The sequence below is a fragment of the Solanum pennellii genome, chromosome 5 (genome assembly GCF_001406875.1).
Source record: "Solanum pennellii chromosome 5, SPENNV200".
Classification (NCBI taxonomy): Eukaryota; Viridiplantae; Streptophyta; class Magnoliopsida; order Solanales; family Solanaceae; genus Solanum; species Solanum pennellii.
In genome coordinates this window covers 76,179,212-76,198,134 of record NC_028641.1, presented here as the reverse complement: position 1 = coordinate 76,198,134, position 18,923 = coordinate 76,179,212, and the positions used below count along the sequence as shown (strand labels likewise).

At 34.9% G+C, this 18,923-nt stretch overlaps 3 protein-coding genes across 3 annotated transcripts in view; 2 read left to right on the top strand and 1 right to left on the bottom strand.

The window, feature by feature from the left end:
• The first annotated feature begins 717 nt into the window (after window positions 1–717).
• LOC107020430 (kinesin-like protein KIN-13A) lies at window positions 718–10,439 on the top strand. The gene is made up of 14 exons (XM_015220784.2): window positions 718–922; window positions 1,068–1,181; window positions 1,298–1,535; window positions 2,165–2,386; window positions 2,971–3,162; window positions 4,283–4,387; window positions 4,463–4,540; window positions 6,080–6,161; window positions 7,037–7,199; window positions 7,887–8,216; window positions 8,589–8,807; window positions 8,890–9,490; window positions 9,597–9,662; window positions 9,781–10,439. The coding sequence occupies exons 3-14, from the start codon at window positions 1,350–1,352 to the stop codon at window positions 9,961–9,963; spliced, it is 2,427 nt and encodes an 808-aa protein (XP_015076270.1). The 5' UTR covers window positions 718–922; window positions 1,068–1,181; window positions 1,298–1,349; the 3' UTR covers window positions 9,964–10,439.
• A 2,441-nt stretch (window positions 10,440–12,880) lies between these two features.
• On the top strand, window positions 12,881–14,502 carry LOC107019894. Its single transcript, XM_015220254.2, has one exon. It carries the CDS (start codon window positions 13,139–13,141, stop codon window positions 14,213–14,215), a length of 1,077 nt encoding a protein of 358 aa, XP_015075740.1. The 5' UTR covers window positions 12,881–13,138; the 3' UTR covers window positions 14,216–14,502.
• Window positions 14,503–14,908: 406 nt separating this feature from the next.
• The window catches only part of LOC107020950 (probable histone-arginine methyltransferase 1.3), a 9,835-nt gene continuing 5,820 nt past the window's right edge, over window positions 14,909–18,923 (bottom strand). Inside the window, exons 9-15 of the mRNA XM_015221496.2 lie at window positions 18,476–18,530; window positions 17,088–17,171; window positions 16,744–16,821; window positions 16,225–16,328; window positions 15,971–16,143; window positions 15,750–15,874; window positions 14,909–15,333 (exon numbers count right to left, since the gene is read on the bottom strand). Coding sequence (XP_015076982.1) covers window positions 15,244–15,333; window positions 15,750–15,874; window positions 15,971–16,143; window positions 16,225–16,328; window positions 16,744–16,821; window positions 17,088–17,171; window positions 18,476–18,530 — 709 coding nt within the window. The 3' untranslated portion in view covers window positions 14,909–15,243. The remainder of the gene's footprint in view (window positions 15,334–15,749; window positions 15,875–15,970; window positions 16,144–16,224; window positions 16,329–16,743; window positions 16,822–17,087; window positions 17,172–18,475; window positions 18,531–18,923) is intronic.

The window sequence follows — 18,923 nt, the reverse complement described above, 5'->3', positions numbered from 1 at the left end:
AAAACTCACACAAAAATAAATACTTTACTAAATTGTTAACTACTCATATGTTATTAATACGTAGAGAAACTTTAATTCGATCCCACATTAATCAACGTAAATGTATGTAGTTCAGTTGGTGCCTATGAACTAATTATCCATGTTGTTATTTAGTTTTCATGTACAATAATTTAATACATTTAACAAAAAAATTCAAAACAATTATAAAATTTCGAAAAGAGTGTACATATGTTTATATTTCTTCATTTCAAATTAATTGAATTGTTGAAGTTTTCACACCCTTTTAAAAAAAAAGATTAAGATATAAATTAAGCTGAACTTTTCACTTTTATCCTTATTAATTATAATTAAAATAACTCACCATTAATTAATAACTAATTCTAATACTTACTAATAAAGGATAAAATTGAAAAAACATTTTAAAAATAATCTTAAAAATTAAACATTAATGAAAAATGAAAAAAGAAAAATGTCATGAAAAGTGAAATACTTCTTTATCAAATATTGCAATGACTAAAATAACAATATCACAATAATTAAAGGATTAAAAATGCAATTTATCTCAAAGAAAAAATGAACCATGTCAGCAAATTATTATAACAAAAGAAAAAGTACATCACAAGACACAAATATACAATAAATAAATAAAATAATAATTATTTTAAAAATATATAAATATAAATATAAATATATATAATAATTTGTGTGTCATGAAAGTTAGAAATGAATTTTAGTTCATCATGATAAAAGGGATACTATTTTTTCTCTCTCCATTTTTATCATTTGCTTCCATGAATTCTCTACATTGAATTCAACCAAACAAAATTTTTAGGGCTTTTTGTTTTGCTCTATCGCTCTCAGATCTGTTTCTGCAAAATTCAATTCTGCAGATCGTGAATTTCAGTTTCTTCATCTCAATCAGGTACTGCAATTTTCATATTCATAATTATCTATAATGTATCTCTCTGTGTGTGTGTATAATTCTGCAAGTTTTCGAGATTTTATGTGGTTGATTTTGTTTTTTGTTGATGGATTTATGAGATTTTTAACATGCATTGTGTGTTTAGGACGATTTGAATCCAGATAATTGCGTTTATCGATTTAAAAACGGAGTCGTTTTGTTCACGTTTAAGTACGTTAATGTGCTGGTTGCTGCTTTGATTTCGACTTTTCGCCTTCAGGTGAGTTTGGATATCATAGATTTGTTATTTGATTACGATCTACATTTTTTTTATTGTTGTTGTTGTTGCTAAATTTTGATGATGTGATGTTTTTTGGTGAAATGTTGTTGTTGAAGTGTGTAATAACAGATCGTGAAATTGGCGCCGCAACGCAGATCCCAGCGCCACATGGGTGGCCAGATGCAGCAGAGCAACGGGGCGGCTACTGCTCTGTATGATCAGCAGGGCAATGCCAGCCCTGCTGGTGATGCCGGAGACGCTGTCATGGCGCGATGGCTTCAGTCAGCCGGCTTGCAGCATCTGGCCTCTCCAATGGCTTCTACTGGTGTGGATCACCGCCTCCTACTTATGCAGGTAATATTCCCTTAATGGCCCTAGGATAATTTTTTTAATATTGGAATAAGATGGTCCTGAATAGCAGATAAGGTATATAAACGTTTCATATTGTTGATTGGAACTAGTTTGAGATTGAGACGTAGTTGATGTAATAAAAGATCCCAAGTGTAAAAATGAATATTGCTTACATTTTGTTCAAATGTGGACCTTATGGTTTGAGTACACGCAGTACGCAGTTCAACACTGCTCAGCGTAACTACTATATTAGCTTAAATTGAATTGTCTCAGCTTTTGCCCACTGTAGTGTCTAGAAGCTCTTCTCAATATTTGGTTTACACTATTTTGGAATTCACAAATAGATGTGACTTGCGTGTTGTTTAGGTGATTAGTCTGAATGATAACATTCCTGTCATTGAAAAGTGATCTATGCTCAGCTCCACTGACCTTAGTCAGTCTGGTCGCATTTCTGGCTACTGTGAGTCAACATTGAGGTTTATCTAAGGATCAATATTGATCATTTTGTTTGCCTCACGCCTTCTTTCTTACGCTTCTGGGTCATGGAATGTTATTTTAGCATTACTGTTCTTGTTTGGATGTTGCCATATCGTGTTTGTTAATAATTGCGAAGCTTGGAATTTTATTTGAAGGGATATGGGGCTCAGTCTATGGAAGAGAAACAGAGGCTTTTCAAACTAATGAGAAACCTCAACTTTAATGGTGAATCTGCATCCGATCCATATACTCCTACTGCCGAAAGCTCCGGAGGTATTGGACCATCTGATGGCTTTTACTCTCCGGAATTCAGAGGAGACTTTGGTGCTGGACTTCTGGATCTGCATTCTATGGATGATACAGAGCTCTTATCTGAGGTATGGAAATACTAGTTGGATTCATATTGAGCATATTCATTGCTCCTGTTAGGATGTAGTTTTGCTGGGAGCATAGGTTGGACTAGCAATCTTCTAGCTGGCCTAGGACTTGATAGCCTTTTCTGCCATCAATCACACTCCATCCCCATCCTTGAGGTAAAAGAGAAAAGTAGCAACAAGACAGGAAAGTAGGTGTACCAAGTATGTTTTCATTTAAAGAATGTAGTTGTTCTCTATTTGGAGTCTCTTTGACCATTCTATGGGAAGCTATCTAATAGTAGCTGAACTATCTCGTATCCTCTTCCATGTATAAGATTATCTGGATTACTATGGTCACTTGACACGAGAATCCTAATTATATTGGTTATTCTTAACAGTAAACTGTTTGAAAATTAAAGATCCGGAGATAATTGTTCAAAGATACCATATTGAAGTTAGAGCTTTCACATACTGGTTGAAGATCTATAATGTAGTTTTATTGGCATTGAATCTTATTTATGCAAAGAGTGAAGACCACAAGTGCTGCTTACTTGTTGTCTAGAGGCATTTGCTGTTCAATAATTGTTGCTTTATTTTCTGTATAGCATGTAATTTCAGAACCATTTGAGCAGTCACCTTTCATTCCTGCACCAAGTGGAGCATTTGATAATGACTTTGATGCCCCAACCCATCGGCAGCAAAAAGCACAACCAGACACTGATGCTGTAGCTGGGTTACCCATAATTGAAAAGGAAATCAACACAAGGGAAAACAATGTGGCAAAAATTAAAGTAGTGGTATGTCGCTTGTGCATGAACAATCAATTATGGGCACATTTTATGTTGTGATAATGAAACATCATTGAGGCTGCGAAAACCCATAGTTGTTTACATTTTCTGTGCAGTAAATTGTGAACGTTTGAAATCTGTGATCACCCTTTTCTGTAAGCAGCTGATTTAGAAATATTTGTGGTTCTACTAGAAATGAGATGACATTTTTTCTGTTTCCTGATAGGTATAAACGAACTGATTCTCATAGCTGTATTTATATTTACCAAGTAATCAAGACATGGACATTCATAAACACATGATGACATTTACATAAGATAAATGTATATTACCCTATTCATCTTCTGGTATTATCATGCCATGTCATTCCTATAAAAATATTTCTTTTTGAGCCTATAAGAGTATTTCATTTAGGATAAAAAGAAAATGATAAAAAAGCAAATAGTTTTTTTAGAAATTCATTTTCCACCGAGTTTCAGTTATTGCACTAATTGGATATCCTCATGGGTTATTGAATCACGTGGAGTGACAATTTAGTTGCCTATAACACTTGAAACAAGTTATCACTTGCTTCAAGATTGGTTAGAAGTGAGAACAATATAACTCAATGGCCTACTTCCCATGCATAATTTTGAGGTCTCTAAGGCCTGTATTTTCTTTTCTCGTTTCGCTGGGCCTGGGTAGTTTTGGAGAATAGGGTAATCCATGTGCAACTTGAAGTACTTATAGATATTTGGTAATTAAGCTGCATGACTTCTACGATGACATTTGTAGGTGTTATATTATTATTTTCAATCCTCTTAAGCTCCCACAATCGACTTAAGTTATAGAGTGAATTAGCCTTAGAAGTTTATAGATATATGTTGTTTGGGGATGATAGTAAATTCCAATGTTTTCCAGTTTTATGGCGTAATTGGTGGTGTTTGGAAAATCGCATCATAATCATATTTTTGTACTTACCCTTCCATGTTACTGTGGGTTGATTAAGTTTTATCTGTTTGTACTATAAAAACATTTTGTTACTATTTTTTGTTTGACCCCTTTCTATATGTCTCATATGGCAGTGCAGTTGATATATTGAGTTACTTTATGCCTAATATTCCTAACATTGATCATGATGTTTGTCCAGGTGCGCAAAAGACCGTTAAACAAGAAAGAAATTTCTCGGAAGGAGGATGACATTGTCACTGTATCTGACAATGCTTCTCTTTCTGTTCATGAACCCAAATTAAAGGTTTGGAATCCATTAAATCTGATTTATGAATCAGCCCATATTTGAGACTAACTATCGCTTGATTCATTATTGAAGGTGGACTTGACTGCTTATGTGGAGAAGCATGAATTCTGTTTTGATGCTGTTCTAGATGAGTACATAACAAATGATGAGGTATTATTTTGTTACTTTTTAATAGAAGTCAATCGCAAAGACGAATTTTATGGGTCCAAACAACAATTTTGAAAATGATACAGACTGCCTTCAATCTTTTTCTTCTTTTCTTCTCGATAATTGATGATTTATTGTCATGCCTAAATGCAAATAATTTCAATATCTAGGATCAACCTTTTAGGAGAATGGCATAATAGATGAAGATGTATCACAGTGAATTAAATTATGATGTTAAAAATGGGGAGTGCTTGCTCTGCGATAAGAAGATACCTAGAAAGACAATTGTGAGATGAGCAATGTTATTTGAGAGTGAATTTGGCCTCTAAGATGAAACATATCCACAACTTTTGTGTTGTATTAATGTGATGGTAAGATAGTGTGCCTTTATACAAGATTGAAACATGATTAGAAGTAATTACATTAGACAGAGTGCAAGTAGCACATATGGAGGAAAAATAAAGAGGGTTGAGATGGTTTGGCAATGTACTAAATGGACCTCCTAGTGCATAAGTCAATAGGCGTGACACTACGATGACAAGAGTTGCTAAAAAGGTATAAGGTAGACTAAAAAGTATATGGATGGAAGTTATTGTAATAACCTACATCTCTCATAATGAATAGTTCAATACTGACTTAGCTAATAACGTAACATGATGAAAGAAAAGGATCATATAAGAGATGCCAACCAGTAAGAGAAAACCTTAATGCTTTTCTGTTACATTTCCATTCGGTCTTTATTCTTTATATTTAGTCTAATTTGGTTAGCTATTTGTATGTCAATGTGAACTCCTAATTTGCTTAAGGAAACAAATAGTTTACTAGAATTGCAAAGAATGGGATTGAATAGAACAAAATGGATTTAGAGGATTTATATAACCAACCCAGCTTAGATGAAGAGATTTTAGAGAGTATTATGTGCATGGAAAAGGCACCTGGGTCTGATGGATTTCCTATGAGCCTTTCTCTCTCTTTTTGAGTTCTGTTGAAGGAAGACATCATTAGTACTGTCCAATACTTTCACACTTATCAAACCTTTGAAAGGAGCTTCAATGCCACATTTATAGCTCTAATTCCTAAGAAAGTTGGTGCTTCTGAATTGAAGGACTATAGTTTGATTTGGGGCTGGGGGTCGGGGGTGGGTACAAGATTCTTGCTTAAGATACTGGCAGAAAGACTGAAAGAAGGTGGTTGATAAGCTGGTCAACAAACATCAAATGACCTTCATAAAAGGGAGAGAAATTATGTATTCAGTTCTAATAGCTAGTGAGTGTATAGACTCAAGGTTGAAGGGAGAAGAGATGGTATATGCAAACTAGACATAGAGAAAGCCTATGATCATGTAAACTGGAATATTTAGGTGAGCATCCTTTAGGCAAATGAGCTTTGTGAGCATATGGTTATACTGGATTGTTTTCTGCATTAAAACTGTCAGGTTCTCTGTTTTTATAAATAGAGAATCAGTAAGTTCGTTTATATGGTTTTATATGCTTATGTTTGAATTTTATGCTTAAACATTATCTTTTCTCATGCAATTCACAGGTTTATCGCGCCACCGTGGAGCCAATTATTCCTACCATCTTTCAGCGCACAAAAGCAACATGTTTTGCTTATGGCCAGACAGGTTTGATATATTTTCTTTGCATGTATAATTTATTTTCTCAGTATAAGCCACTCATTTATTTTCTCACATTTAGCTCATTTATACTTTTTATATGTACTTTTGGTGTTTGTATTTTAGGTCATTTAATTTCCACTGAATTTTTAGAAGGGTCCCATAATTTTGAAATATCTTCCCATTGGAATGTGAGAGTGTCAAATGTTATATTTACCCTTCTAAGAATTTCCCTTTAAAGTTCAGCAAGTATATGTTCATGCATGACTTACAAGAGTAGAAGACATTTACATCCTCTTAGGCACAAGTAATTGAGCATCTACTGACTTCATTTATATCTCAAGGCGAATTTGAACATTGAATTTTAAACTCACAATTTTGTTGATGCTATTGGTAGCAAATGAAGTCTGCTTCCAATTTTCTTTACCTGAATCCTGAGATCACCTTCAGAAAATATACCTAAATGTGAGATTATCTGGTTTTCGCGTTTCCAGTTCCTTGCTTCAGGTTGAAGTTTGCATGTTTCTGAAATAACCCCTTAAAATGTGACTTTTACTACCAGAAAAAGAGAGATTTTTTAGGATCCACACTCGTTGGACCAGAATGCTTATAAACAACATTAATCTAGTTGAGGTTAGATTATTTTATTCATCTTTTTGTTCTGGATTTGTACGATTTGTCACACTCATTCTTCGTATATTTGCTTTAAGATGTTTCAAATTATAAAAGTGCAGGAGGAAGTTACATGTTTTAATGTACACGCGACTTTGCTTTAAAATTCTGCTTCTTATCACTGCTAGTTTCTTTGTATAGTTGGCCATTGCTATTATGGCCAGCTCCTCAATCGGTTATTTCAGAATTGATGTTCTTTCTTTATGGTACAGGTAGTGGTAAGACATACACAATGCAACCATTGCCTCTCAGAGCTGCAGAGGATCTTGTTAGATTGTTGCATCAGCCAATTTATCGTAATCAGAGATTCAAGTTGTGGCTCAGCTTTTTTGAAATATATGGTGGGAAACTGTTCGATCTTCTCAGTGATAGAAAGTTAGTATTCTTACCTGCATTGAAAAGCTTTCATTTGAATGTCTATTGATATTTTTAATGGGGTATATTTTCTCTTTTCAAGTACGTTGTACCCTGCATAACACAGAGATGAGAATGGGCAATATTGAGCCTCTGAATGGGTATCCAACATTCATTCTGTGGTGGTATCTAATCTTGGAGAAAAGTTTCCACAAAAAGTAAAGGATGATAAAAGCCGAGAGGAAGACACTTGAAGGCTTATGTGTCCTAAAGGATTGATCATTGATGACAAAAAGCATGTCAATCCAGTGGTCGAGTGTGTTGTCTTGGTTGTCCAATTGCTTTTTTTTAATAAGTAATTTTGTTAATAACAGTACTAAGGGGCTGACTTCCTCAATGATTTAAAGTGAGTCAAAAAAATTCTATGATTTTATCAAAGCTATTTAAAATGTTTCTACCAAAAGGTTAATGGTCAAAATGCATTTAAGATCTACTTGAGAAATAGTCTTCTTTTTGCTACAAAAGTTCCACAGTTCCTCTCTACCCATACAGTCCATAATATGCACAATATCATTTTTAGTTTTCTTGGTTGTCCGACTTATTGAAGAATGACGGAGTGTCAAACCTATAGTTTTGTTTTATCAATATGGAACTTCATGATTGATACATGTATATATATTTTTTTTTCTGAACATTGTTTTTATATAGGAAACTCTGCATGAGAGAAGACGGGCGTCAGCAGGTTTGCATCGTTGGGCTCCAGGAATTTGAAGTTTCAGATGTACAGATTGTGAAAGAGTTTATTGAGAGAGGAAACGCTTCAAGAAGTACAGGCTCCACTGGTGCAAATGAGGAATCATCAAGATCTCACGCGATATTACAACTTGTCGTCAAGAAACACAATGAAGTGAAGGACACTAGAAGAAATAATGACGGAAATGAATCCAAAGGTGGGAAAGTCATCGGAAAGATTTCCTTTATTGACCTTGCAGGTAGCGAGAGAGGTGCAGACACTACTGATAATGACAGGCAAACGAGGTACCTTATTATGGAATGAATCTGGCCGCTTTTTATATTATACCTTTCAGGGAATGCCTAGATTTCTTTCTTAATAGTTTGGTTCTAACTGGCCGAAGTGAAAACAAGGTACATCTCTACAATAAAGTTAACAAGTTCCAACTGTTTCAAGTATGTTAAATTTTATTGTAGAGATGTACCTAGTTTTCACTTTGGCCAGTTAGAACCAAACTATAAAGTAGCATTCAAGTGATGCATAGAACACTTGAATTCTTGTTCTTTCCTTGTTTTCCTTCCCCTCCTGCCCAACCTAAAATGCACTTTTATGGCCCTTTACTGCCAATATGTTTGAAGTAGCATATCTCTGAAATTGACATTCTTGTGTGGTTTTAGAATTGAGGGAGCAGAAATTAACAAGAGCTTGTTAGCTCTTAAAGAGTGCATTCGTGCTCTTGACAATGATCAGCTTCATATCCCTTTCCGTGGGAGCAAACTCACTGAAGTGTTGCGTGACTCCTTTGTTGGCAACTCAAAGACAGTTATGATTTCCTGCATTTCTCCTAATGCTGGATCATGTGAACATACACTCAACACATTAAGATATGCAGACAGGTAGTTCTAGCCGTTTTTGTACCAGTAGAATGTTTTATTCATTTTTATTATGTCGCTGAACCTATTAACATTGCATTTACAGGGTTAAAAGTCTATCCAAAGGTGGAAACACCAACAAAAATCAGAGTGCAAGTGTAACAACTCCAACATTCAAGGAACCTTCTCTACCGACTACTTTGGCTGCCTCTGCTGAGGCGGAAGACGCGTATGAGCAACCTCAAGAATCTAGAGTATCAGAAGCAAATAGAAGAGTTGTGGAGAAAGAAACAACATCATACAATTCGGCTAATGTTTTTGATAAACAACCCTCTAGATTTTCTTCAAATCAAACTTTCAACAGTCAGGATGATGGAGGGACAAATTTTGGTGGTATGGATAGGGACAGGTTTGAGGCGAAGAATAGCTATGGTGTTCCAGCTGGTCAAAGAATGCAGTCTACATCGAATTTGCAGAGTTCAACTGATACAGAAGACAAGGTGCAGAAAGTATCTCCACCTCGGAGGAAAGTTTCTCGTGATGAGAAACCTGAAAAGCCAGGAAAATGGTCAAGAAAAGATGCGTCGAGCTCTGAGTCATCCTCTATGAGTTATAAACAGCAAAATGCAAGTATAAAAAGTGTTGGATCGGGACAAAATGAACCTTCTTCACCCCCTCATGATGATAATATCAATGAATTACTGCAGGTTAGCCTATGAAGCTCTTTTACTTCTCATCTCGTAAGATATCCTCATTAATAACAGTTGTGGCCTTTTTGATGTCGATGTAATTTTCCTTTTTCTGCTGTAAAAGGAAGAAGAGGCCCTGATGGCTGCACACAGGAAAGAAATTGAAGATACGATGGAGATTGTTCGTGAAGTAAGAAAATCCTAGTTTTTCCGGTCTAATGAAGCTCTCAACACTTAATCATCTCTTTGCAAAACTGGGAATATTGTTCACTTGAGATAATTAACATATTGCTGCTTTTCTCTGTCAGGAAATGAAACTGTTGGCAGAAGTTGATCAGCCTGGAAGTCTCATCGACAATTATGTAACACAATTGAGCTATGTGTTGTCGCGAAAAGCAGCAAGCCTGGTCAGCCTCCAGGCTCGTCTTTCCAGATTCCAGCATCGACTAAAAGAGCAGGAAATACTGAGTAGAAAGAGGGTACCACGGTAGACAACATTTTGAGCTTTTAATTGAAGTGGTCGCCCTCTCTCTCTCTCTCTTCGCTCACTTGTACAACTCCTCCTTTTGTAATATTCAAATTGTAGTTTAATTTCTCTCTTGCCAATATACAAACCATTTGGTGAAATTACGATGTGCATATGAAAACATAGTCTGAAAGGAACTATAGACGTACAACTCATGCTATACAACTAGTGAAGCAACTCACCTTCGTATACTCCAGGCAAGGAAACAGGGCGTTTCAGAGCTTTTTAAATTTGTTGTGATCAGATTTGGACTTGTCAATTATGTGGACAGAAATCCATATATATTACTGTGTGTTGTCGAATTCCATGTTGTGCAATAGGTTTCTGGGAAGTTAGGTGTTTAATTGTAACTAAAACTTTTTACTATTTGTTCTCTTGTAACAACATTATTGATTCGATGATTTCACCGTGTATCAAGCAGTTATGTTTTATGTCTATTCACTTATAATACATATAAGTTCAAACCTCAGGATTATTTGATATTAATAAAATTGTTTCACTTAACAGAGGCATATGCTTGGTTTTTTGAGCTAGTCAGGCCTTCCTGAGGTTAGCGTCATGACATTAACAACTACAAAGCAGCTAAAAATAGATTTTTTGGGGTGTAGTAATGGGTGAAGTTAAGGTAAGTTATCTAAGTGACATTCCTTGAGATGTAATAACCCTGTGGAATGCTTTATGTATTGGATTGTCATTTTTTTCGTTACATATTCAAATCAGCCAATCTGTGTAGTCATATATTCCTAACTAAATCTGAAGTTGACAATAAGGATTCGGTAGTTGTGAAAATTTTCCAAAAATTAATTAAGTAAAATAGAGATATATAGTGTTGAATTTCTTTTTCTTAAAAAGAAAAGAAAAAGCTTTACCAGTGGACCGTCTACAGGAATCTTATACAATTCTCCCAATAAAATGATTTAAAAAGAATCTTCTCATTTATATATATCGTGGGTTGTCACTTGTCAGCATTAATTTAAGTAAGGTTAGATGACTAAGTATACAGTACGTGTCTGATTTAGTACAAGTCAAAGTGAAACTAGAATAAAGTCCTTCTAACATTAAAAGCTAGGGTTCCGTGCGAAGAAAAATGTATCATCAAAAATATTTCTTGAAAAAAGTTTTTTTAAAATAAATAAATATTTTGGGTGTCTTCACAACTTTGGAGAAAATAAATAGTTTAAATTTTAAAAAAAATGACTTTCTCAATAGAAATTAAGAAATAAATTCTATAAATAACATTTCGATAATGTTTACTCCATCCCCATTGCAACCACCCAACTCTCTCTCCTAATAAATTTTTTTTTAGAATAATACTATTTGAGTTTTTGTATATATACCAAACACAAGAAGATAAATCAAATCCACTTATTTAAACATTTTCCTTCATATACCAAAACACACCCTATCTTTGGTATATTAGTAAAAGATATTTTTTCCGTTCCATTATATGTGATATCATTTAACTTAGCATGATATTTAAGAAAAAAGAAAGACTTGAAGCTTGCAATCTAAATAATCCTTAGACATTTGTGTGGGTGTGAACTATTTATTTAGAGTGAAAGGAAAATTTTAATGTCAAATTATTTCTAACTATATTAAGTGACCTTTCTTTTAGGGCGAACTAAAAAAAGAATATGTTACATAAAATATAACGAAGTAACTATTATTCTAAAAACATTTAAGTAAGGTTCGATGAAAGTTAATCTGTGTCTGACTCGATATATAGTCAAAGTGAAATTAGATGAGTCTTTTTTTTAGAAGGATATTTAGTTTACCAAAATTTGCTTGAAGGGATAAGTGTATTATAAACAAATGACTTGCAAAGAATTTCCTTCTGTTTTCCCAGCATATACATTTTAGATAAATCAAAGCTTAAGGTGAATATTAAACTAATACGACTACTTCCAAGGCAGGAAAAACACACAAACACACACACACACTCTAAGGTATAGTAGCTCTTTTGGTGCTTAACTATCGATACATTTTAATTTTTGTGATATCGACTAAGCATATTATTGAACTTTTAATTAATTAAAGTGGTGGACTTTTATCCTGCTTACCTTTTCCCAAGTTTATCAGATTATCAATCATAACATTATTAAACGAGTCCGAAGCTAAAAGGGCAAAAAAAATTATTAAAAATTTCAAAAAGCTACATTTATTTATTCTTTTTAACTAAAAGGGCAAAATCGCTTCTAACGGAATTCACGTGTTAATTTTAAAAAAAAAAAAACATAAAAACCGTTGCTGTGGCAGCGATTTCATCCCAAAAAAAAAAAAATCTTTTTTCTTACATCGCTACCATAGCAGCGATTTGTCAAAGAAAAATATTAACAAATGTTCCAGGGACAGACCAAATGTTGGACCAAAATGCCCGTCTCTATTAACTTTTTTAACAAAAGCGATTTTATCCTTTTGGTTAAAAGAAATTGTTTCAAAATTTTTGACAATTTCTTTTGCCTTTTGGCTCCGGACTCATTATTAAACTGACTGTGTAACATTAAGTATGTATTAGTGCTACCCAATATTTGAGGGTAATATAGTTTTAACAGTGATTAAAATATAACATATTTTTCTAGGCGTAAACACACATTCATGTTAATAAATAAAGATTAAATATTATAAGAACCAAAATAGAAGTTCAGCAATAATTGAGGGACCAAAAGTGTTATTGTTCTCTCTTCTAAATATAGTCAACACACGCATCAACTACATATACTATCGTTTAATTCAAGATTTTAAAATGGTTCTCTATAAAAGCGTAAGCGCGGATTATGGCACAAATTAAGATGGTAGAAATGGTCAAATTATTAAAACCGTGTTTTAAATATTTATCTACAAATATCCCGATCTAACTTTAATGTACTTAAAGACAAGAATCTTCAGCAAAATAGAAAGGAGTAACCTTTTTTCCTTTTGAAATATTTATTTATTCTGAATTTTAACAATAAGCAAAGAAGATTAACATGAACCCTACACAAGCAGTTGAACACAAATAGAGAAAGCTTTCTAAAAGACACCAACCATCTTTCTATCATTCAACTTTAGAATTGTTTTATCGAATAATATTCAGTTATGGTATCGTTGTTTCTCCCCATACTCCTCCTGTGAGATTACATGGGGTATGTTTTGTAGTAGTTATGCGTTTCTCAACTATTCTTGCCCATCTTTGCCCCAGGATTATTTTTGAATTAATACAAAAACAAGAAGGCTTATATATATTTGCTGATAGAGAAGTGAGAACTAAAACAATGGCACGTCCTTTCAACATCTTTGCTCTCAAGCTACAAATACACTGCAAGTATTGTGCAAGGGAACTGAAAAAAGAGCTGCTAAATATCAAGGGAGTTCGTTCGGTGAAAATCAATCAAGAACTTGGAAAAGTAATCATCTCAGGCAAAGTAGACCCTGAAAAGATCCTATTCAAGTTCCAAAAGGTTGGGAGAGAAGCAGAACTCTGGTGTGAACAAGAACGACCTCTTAAAGATGTTAATGTGCTACCGAAAGTGACTGATCCACTGAATGATCCTGATATTATGACACAACTAGAGAAATTTTCTGATGACCCCAGTGTTATAAGTGTGGAGGTGACCAAAACTATCAAGGTGATTTTCAAAGGGGAATCAAGAAATGGGCCTACTGAAAAAACTATGGAGATTAACACCAGCACCAAAAATGTGAAAGAAGCCCATGATCATTGTGATCATTCTCATGGTGGTGGACTTTGTGGTGCTTCTTCATCATGTTGTGGTGGTCACTCTGCTGTAAGTCATAATCTTAATCCCAGATGTTGCCAATATGGTAACACTACTAGTTTGGGTTCTAGTTGTGCACATGGAAGAAACTCATGTTATTACCCTAGCCAATATGGTAATAATCCCAACTTTGGTCCTTGTTGTGCACATAGCAGAAACTCATGCTATAATTACTGTGGGCGATATGGTAATACTGGTTATGGTTCTTGTTATCCAAATGGCATTTCTCCATCAGCGGGAACAATATGGAGTAATGATAATATTTCCTCAGCCCCACCTTTGCCAGATGACTATTATCAGGTGCCATCATCCTTGGCAATGCCCAACAACAATTATTATCAGGCAACTCCGCCATTCTCAACATTGCTAGATGAATACCATCAAGCAGCACCATCCTTGGCAATACCTCACACCTATTACAGTTTCTTAAATGAGAATAAGAGTGGCTGCACAATCCTATGATTTTGCACATCTTATTTATCAATAGAGGGTTGTTGTTTGTACGTGTGTGGGTGTATATATGAGTGAGAGAGAGGGAAAAAGAATAAGTGTAGTAGTTATTGTGTATATAACTCTACTTTGTAACTACTATGGTAATTTCTGCTCCTTCTGTGTGAAAATGTGAGTGAGAGAGGAAAAAAGAAACACAGAATAAGTATAGCAGTTATTGTGTATATAGCTTTGTTTTGTAACTACTTTGGTAATTTTTGCTCCTTGTGTAAATATTATTTCGAGTCCACTTCGTTAAATTCATAAACAGTGTCCATTATGATGATCCTAAGAAGCACTATTCCAGCAATTAAAATCCACAATGTGCTTTGTCCATGACTATCCATGGGTATTACTAATGTGTTCAACTTTTATATACAAATAGTAAATACTATTGGTACATCATTGGGTCACCTAAAAATTATTGTTAGATGTCTAGACGTAACCTTCATTTACACCATTACAACGCAAAGCCAACAGAAACTCAAGACTTCACTAATATCTCATCTAAATTATTAAGTTTGGGTCTCCATTACAGTTTTTAATTTTTCCATGGTCTATTATGTCAGGCTCCTCCGTTCAACGTATTTAGTGAGACAATTTCCTTAGCATTTGGAGATTGAGGGAAATAAGCATAAGTTCTATAATTTTGTACACGGGAAAAGATGACATGAAACTTGTCTAACCTGTAGATCTGGCAAATAAGGGTCATTAGATCCTTGCACAGCTGAAATAGCCAATCTATATCAATCTGGATACAAAAGCATCCTACATGGTCAGGTAGAAAGTGCTAACGAAAGATAACAAATCGTACATGAAACTAGAAAGATAATTGCACATGAGCAACGATTTACAAGCAATCAAAACGGGGTGGGGTGGGGTGGGGGTGGAGGGTGTCAGAACTTGGCAGCATTAAAATTTTGGATTCTTTAGCTTAGCCAAGCATTCTAGTAATTCAAAGAGGATTATCGGATGCATATCCCATAACTTGGATGTCACCATCAAAGTGTATGTAGCTCAACGCCATGATTTGGAGAAGGTTGTTGCACTGGGACTAAGCCATCTTCAACCCAAGATTGTGTTAGTACGTCCTGTCCAGGATAGGAAAGGAAACTTTAACTCTTTACTCCACTAAAAGTTGGAAATGTATATCTATAAATTGCTAATAGCTTTTACAGTGAGTGCTCCTCAAAGTATCGAAAGTATATAGGTAAACCAACGGATAACAGGCCAGCAGGAGGATCTTCAAAGCCAACAGACTAAAGTTAAATGTAAACATTTTCAATCTCATTTCCCAAGTAGCTCAATTACCAGAAATTTCAAGCCCAACACTTATCACTTACATTTAAGGAGTGGTTTAGATACAATCTTAAAGAGTCTTTGCTGTGCCTCAAAAAAAGTACTAATTTACAATCCTTGAGAAACTTGCAGCTTAAAACCATACAAGTTAGACAAGGGAGAGAAGAAAACCATAGTTTAACCACTATGACAGAAAAGGCAGCAATACCTGCGTTTGTAATAGCTGATTAGGTTCTTGTGCCGATGAATATACTTGTGGTTGGGACATCCTGTAATATGGCTCCTTCAGATCAAGTTTTCCAGAGGACGTTTGGAGCATATCTCCAACAGTAGCTATTCAAATTGATCAATGACATGTTAGATTTTATAGGACAAAGGAATCAACAAGATATGATTCAAATACTACAAATTACAATCATAAAAAATTACCTGACAATGTTAGATAAATGGTATAACTTTGTGCCCTATGGGCAACCAGGCGAAAGTTGCCAGTTATCTCCTGTCCTGGCATGACATAAAGTGGCTGTGACAATACACACCGAAGCTGATACCAGTGAGTTGTAGGTGCACCAGGAGCAGTGGTAAGCCACCTCGGTACAGTGCTGCAGAAAGAAATGATGCAATTTACTGAAAAGTAGCAACAACAACATCCCAACAATGATGCAAGAAATACAAATGTTTACCTTCCATTGAATAGTACATCAAACCAGCAAGCCAGCCCATGAATTCTAGTGCTAACAGAACATGCAAATTTCAATGGGATCTCAATTTCATATAGATCTTCTTCCTGTAATATATATGTGAAAAAAGATTACTTTACCCAGCACTATGTTCCAAAAAATCTTAACTAGCATATATGAGTAATTTCAGCAGCTTTTTCCCCCCTATCAAACACCCACTCCACAAAGTAGGAACTTTGTTCAGTTTAAGTGTCATGAAAAGCACATATATAGAATTAATTATCCTCAAAAGTAGGAGGAGGAGCTACTTTAGGCCTATGGCTTCCATTACCTTTGCATCTCTGCTGATTATGTTTTTCTTTCCTTGTGAAATAAAGGTTTATCTTTACGTTAGAAAACTCTCTTAGATTCCTTTCTGAATCTGTAGGATTCCCTTTAATTGCCAAGAAAAACATACATAGAATAGGGACCATCTCTCCCAACTGTATTTTACGACCTACAGAATGAATTTTCTAGTACTACCTTTATTAAAGTGAAGTTAATGGCATGAGATATTGCAGGAGCTACCAATAACCTTGGATCAAAAGCATCAACCACTGGCTGCAAAGAACATGAACATCCAAAAAAAGTGAGTGAATCTAAGGGTAAGTCGTCTTGTAGAAGATGGAAACCATCCCACACAAATTGTGGAAACTAAATAGAGGACATCATGGTGGGGGAAGGGAGTAGGTTCAGCACATACAGTTATGATTTTGATAATGAAATTCAACTTGGATGCTGAGTTCAACTCTGTTTTAAAAGCTTATAATTCAAAGTGAATAAATCAGAGGCCAAGTCAATAAATTCCTAATATGTACGAGATTGACCTGAGAAAAGTATCCTTCATATGCAGATCTTTGCAAGGGTGTTAAATCAACCCCAAAATAGCTCTGTTGCTGCCAAAAAATAGCCTGTATAACAGTAGAAGTCAAATTAAACTCTCTTTCAATATGAAATTGAGAAGGATCATTACTATAAGAAAGCATCTCCATAAATAAGCATGTGCATGAGAAATGCAGAATCCATACACAAAATTTATGTCTTAGAAGGCTTGCATGGAGGCTTTGAGCAAGTGGAAAAGGACCAATGATGCAAGCCAGTTGCATCAAAGCCTTCCCATACAGCAAAGGACAAGTTGCTTGCATGGAAACATTTATTTTTACTTGGACAAATGGAAATATGAAAATGTGGCATCTATGCACACCTTTGGCTAAGTGGAACATGCAATCATTCCTGTAAAAAGGACATTATCATTTATCACTACACGCCACAAATTAGCCTAAATCATTGTGTATCCAGCTCAATGATGATTCTATCTTCATGGTCCCTCTCTAGCTTATCATTCACCTCCTACAATCATTATCCTATAAACAGCAACTACATCTTAGTCCTACATAAGTTGGATCGCTCTATGAATCTCACTTTCTCATTTAAGCTGAACTCAATCATCAATAAAATAAAAAAATAAAATAAAAGTTTGATGTGTGTGTGTGTATATATTAGACGTTCTCCCAAAAGTGTAAAATTATTTCCCTACTAGTAGATCATTTTCTTCCATTATGTCCTATCTTTAGCTAAGTCTACATTGATTCAGAAAAAAAATGTAGGCCTTCCAAGACAACTTTCTTCCATGTAATTTTAGGTCTATCCCTTTCTCTTTCAACACCTTCATTCAGTTTCACACTTGCAGACAGGTGCATTTGTAAGTCGACACAGGACATAACCAAACCATCTCAAGAGACTTCCACTCATTTTATCCTCACGTGCTAATTGCACCTCCTGCCGAATATAGCCATTTTTAATCTTATCTAGTCTTGTATGACCGCACATCCAACATAGCATCTGCACCTCTGCAACAGATCATTATCCTATATAAATTGTTAATTGTTCATTTTCTTTATACTTTATTGGACTTGTTGGTTTGTTATTTGAACTTTAATGTTGTTGTTCCACCAGAGAAACTTTCACATTGCTGAAATAGCTCCTTGGGACAATGCCATGCACAATTATGCAACAAGTGACAAGTGGTTTTGCATCTGGAAATATAGCAACTATGCATTAAACCTTCAGCAAAGAGGCAACATTCTTTGTGAATGAAACTCCTCTCATATAGCACCCACCATCCTACTCCATAGGGGAAGAGCCCCAGTTTAAGAAGAAAATGCTATAGAGATAGGCCTAGAGAGCAAGAAAACAGTGATATGATCAAATGTACCTTATTTGCAATTTCCAGATACAAATATTCATCACTGAATGGTGCCACGTGTATTCTACAAAATAAAAGGATCATAAGCTGAAATTTGGAAAATTAAATCATATAATAAACCACAAAGTAAAAAAAATGAAAATATTACATACTAGTTTATGTATCAAAAAGTCAAGAGGCTTGACAGAGGAAAGTGGAAGAAAGAGAGGCCTGATAGAAGTGGAAGAAAAATGTTCTGATTTTAATAAAGAAGTTCGAAATACAAGTAAAAGCAATTGAAAATGTAAAGAAAAGGTTTTTCTTTTTGGAGATTGGGTTGGGAAGTGGCAGCTTGGGCAACTTAATCATATGACAATAAAACATAAATAAAACCAATTAGAAATAGTGGATAGAGATAGCAAGGCTGAAAAAAGGTGGGACTTATCAACGGCTGGTTTTGGGGGGGGTGGGGGGGTTG

Excerpts from the sequence above, each read along its gene's own strand:
- LOC107019894 (XM_015220254.2), top strand. The coding sequence starts at position 13,139 with ATGCGTTTCTCAACTATTCTTGCCCATCTTTGCCCCAGGATTATTTTT.
- LOC107020430 (XM_015220784.2), top strand. The coding sequence starts at position 1,350 with ATGGGTGGCCAGATGCAGCAGAGCAACGGGGCGGCTACTGCTCTGTAT. Across the intron at positions 3,163-4,282 it reads TGGCAAAAATTAAAGTAGTG|GTGCGCAAAAGACCGTTAAA; the intron begins GTATGTCGCTTG and ends ATGTTTGTCCAG. Across the intron at positions 9,663-9,780 it reads CGATGGAGATTGTTCGTGAA|GAAATGAAACTGTTGGCAGA; the intron begins GTAAGAAAATCC and ends TTTCTCTGTCAG.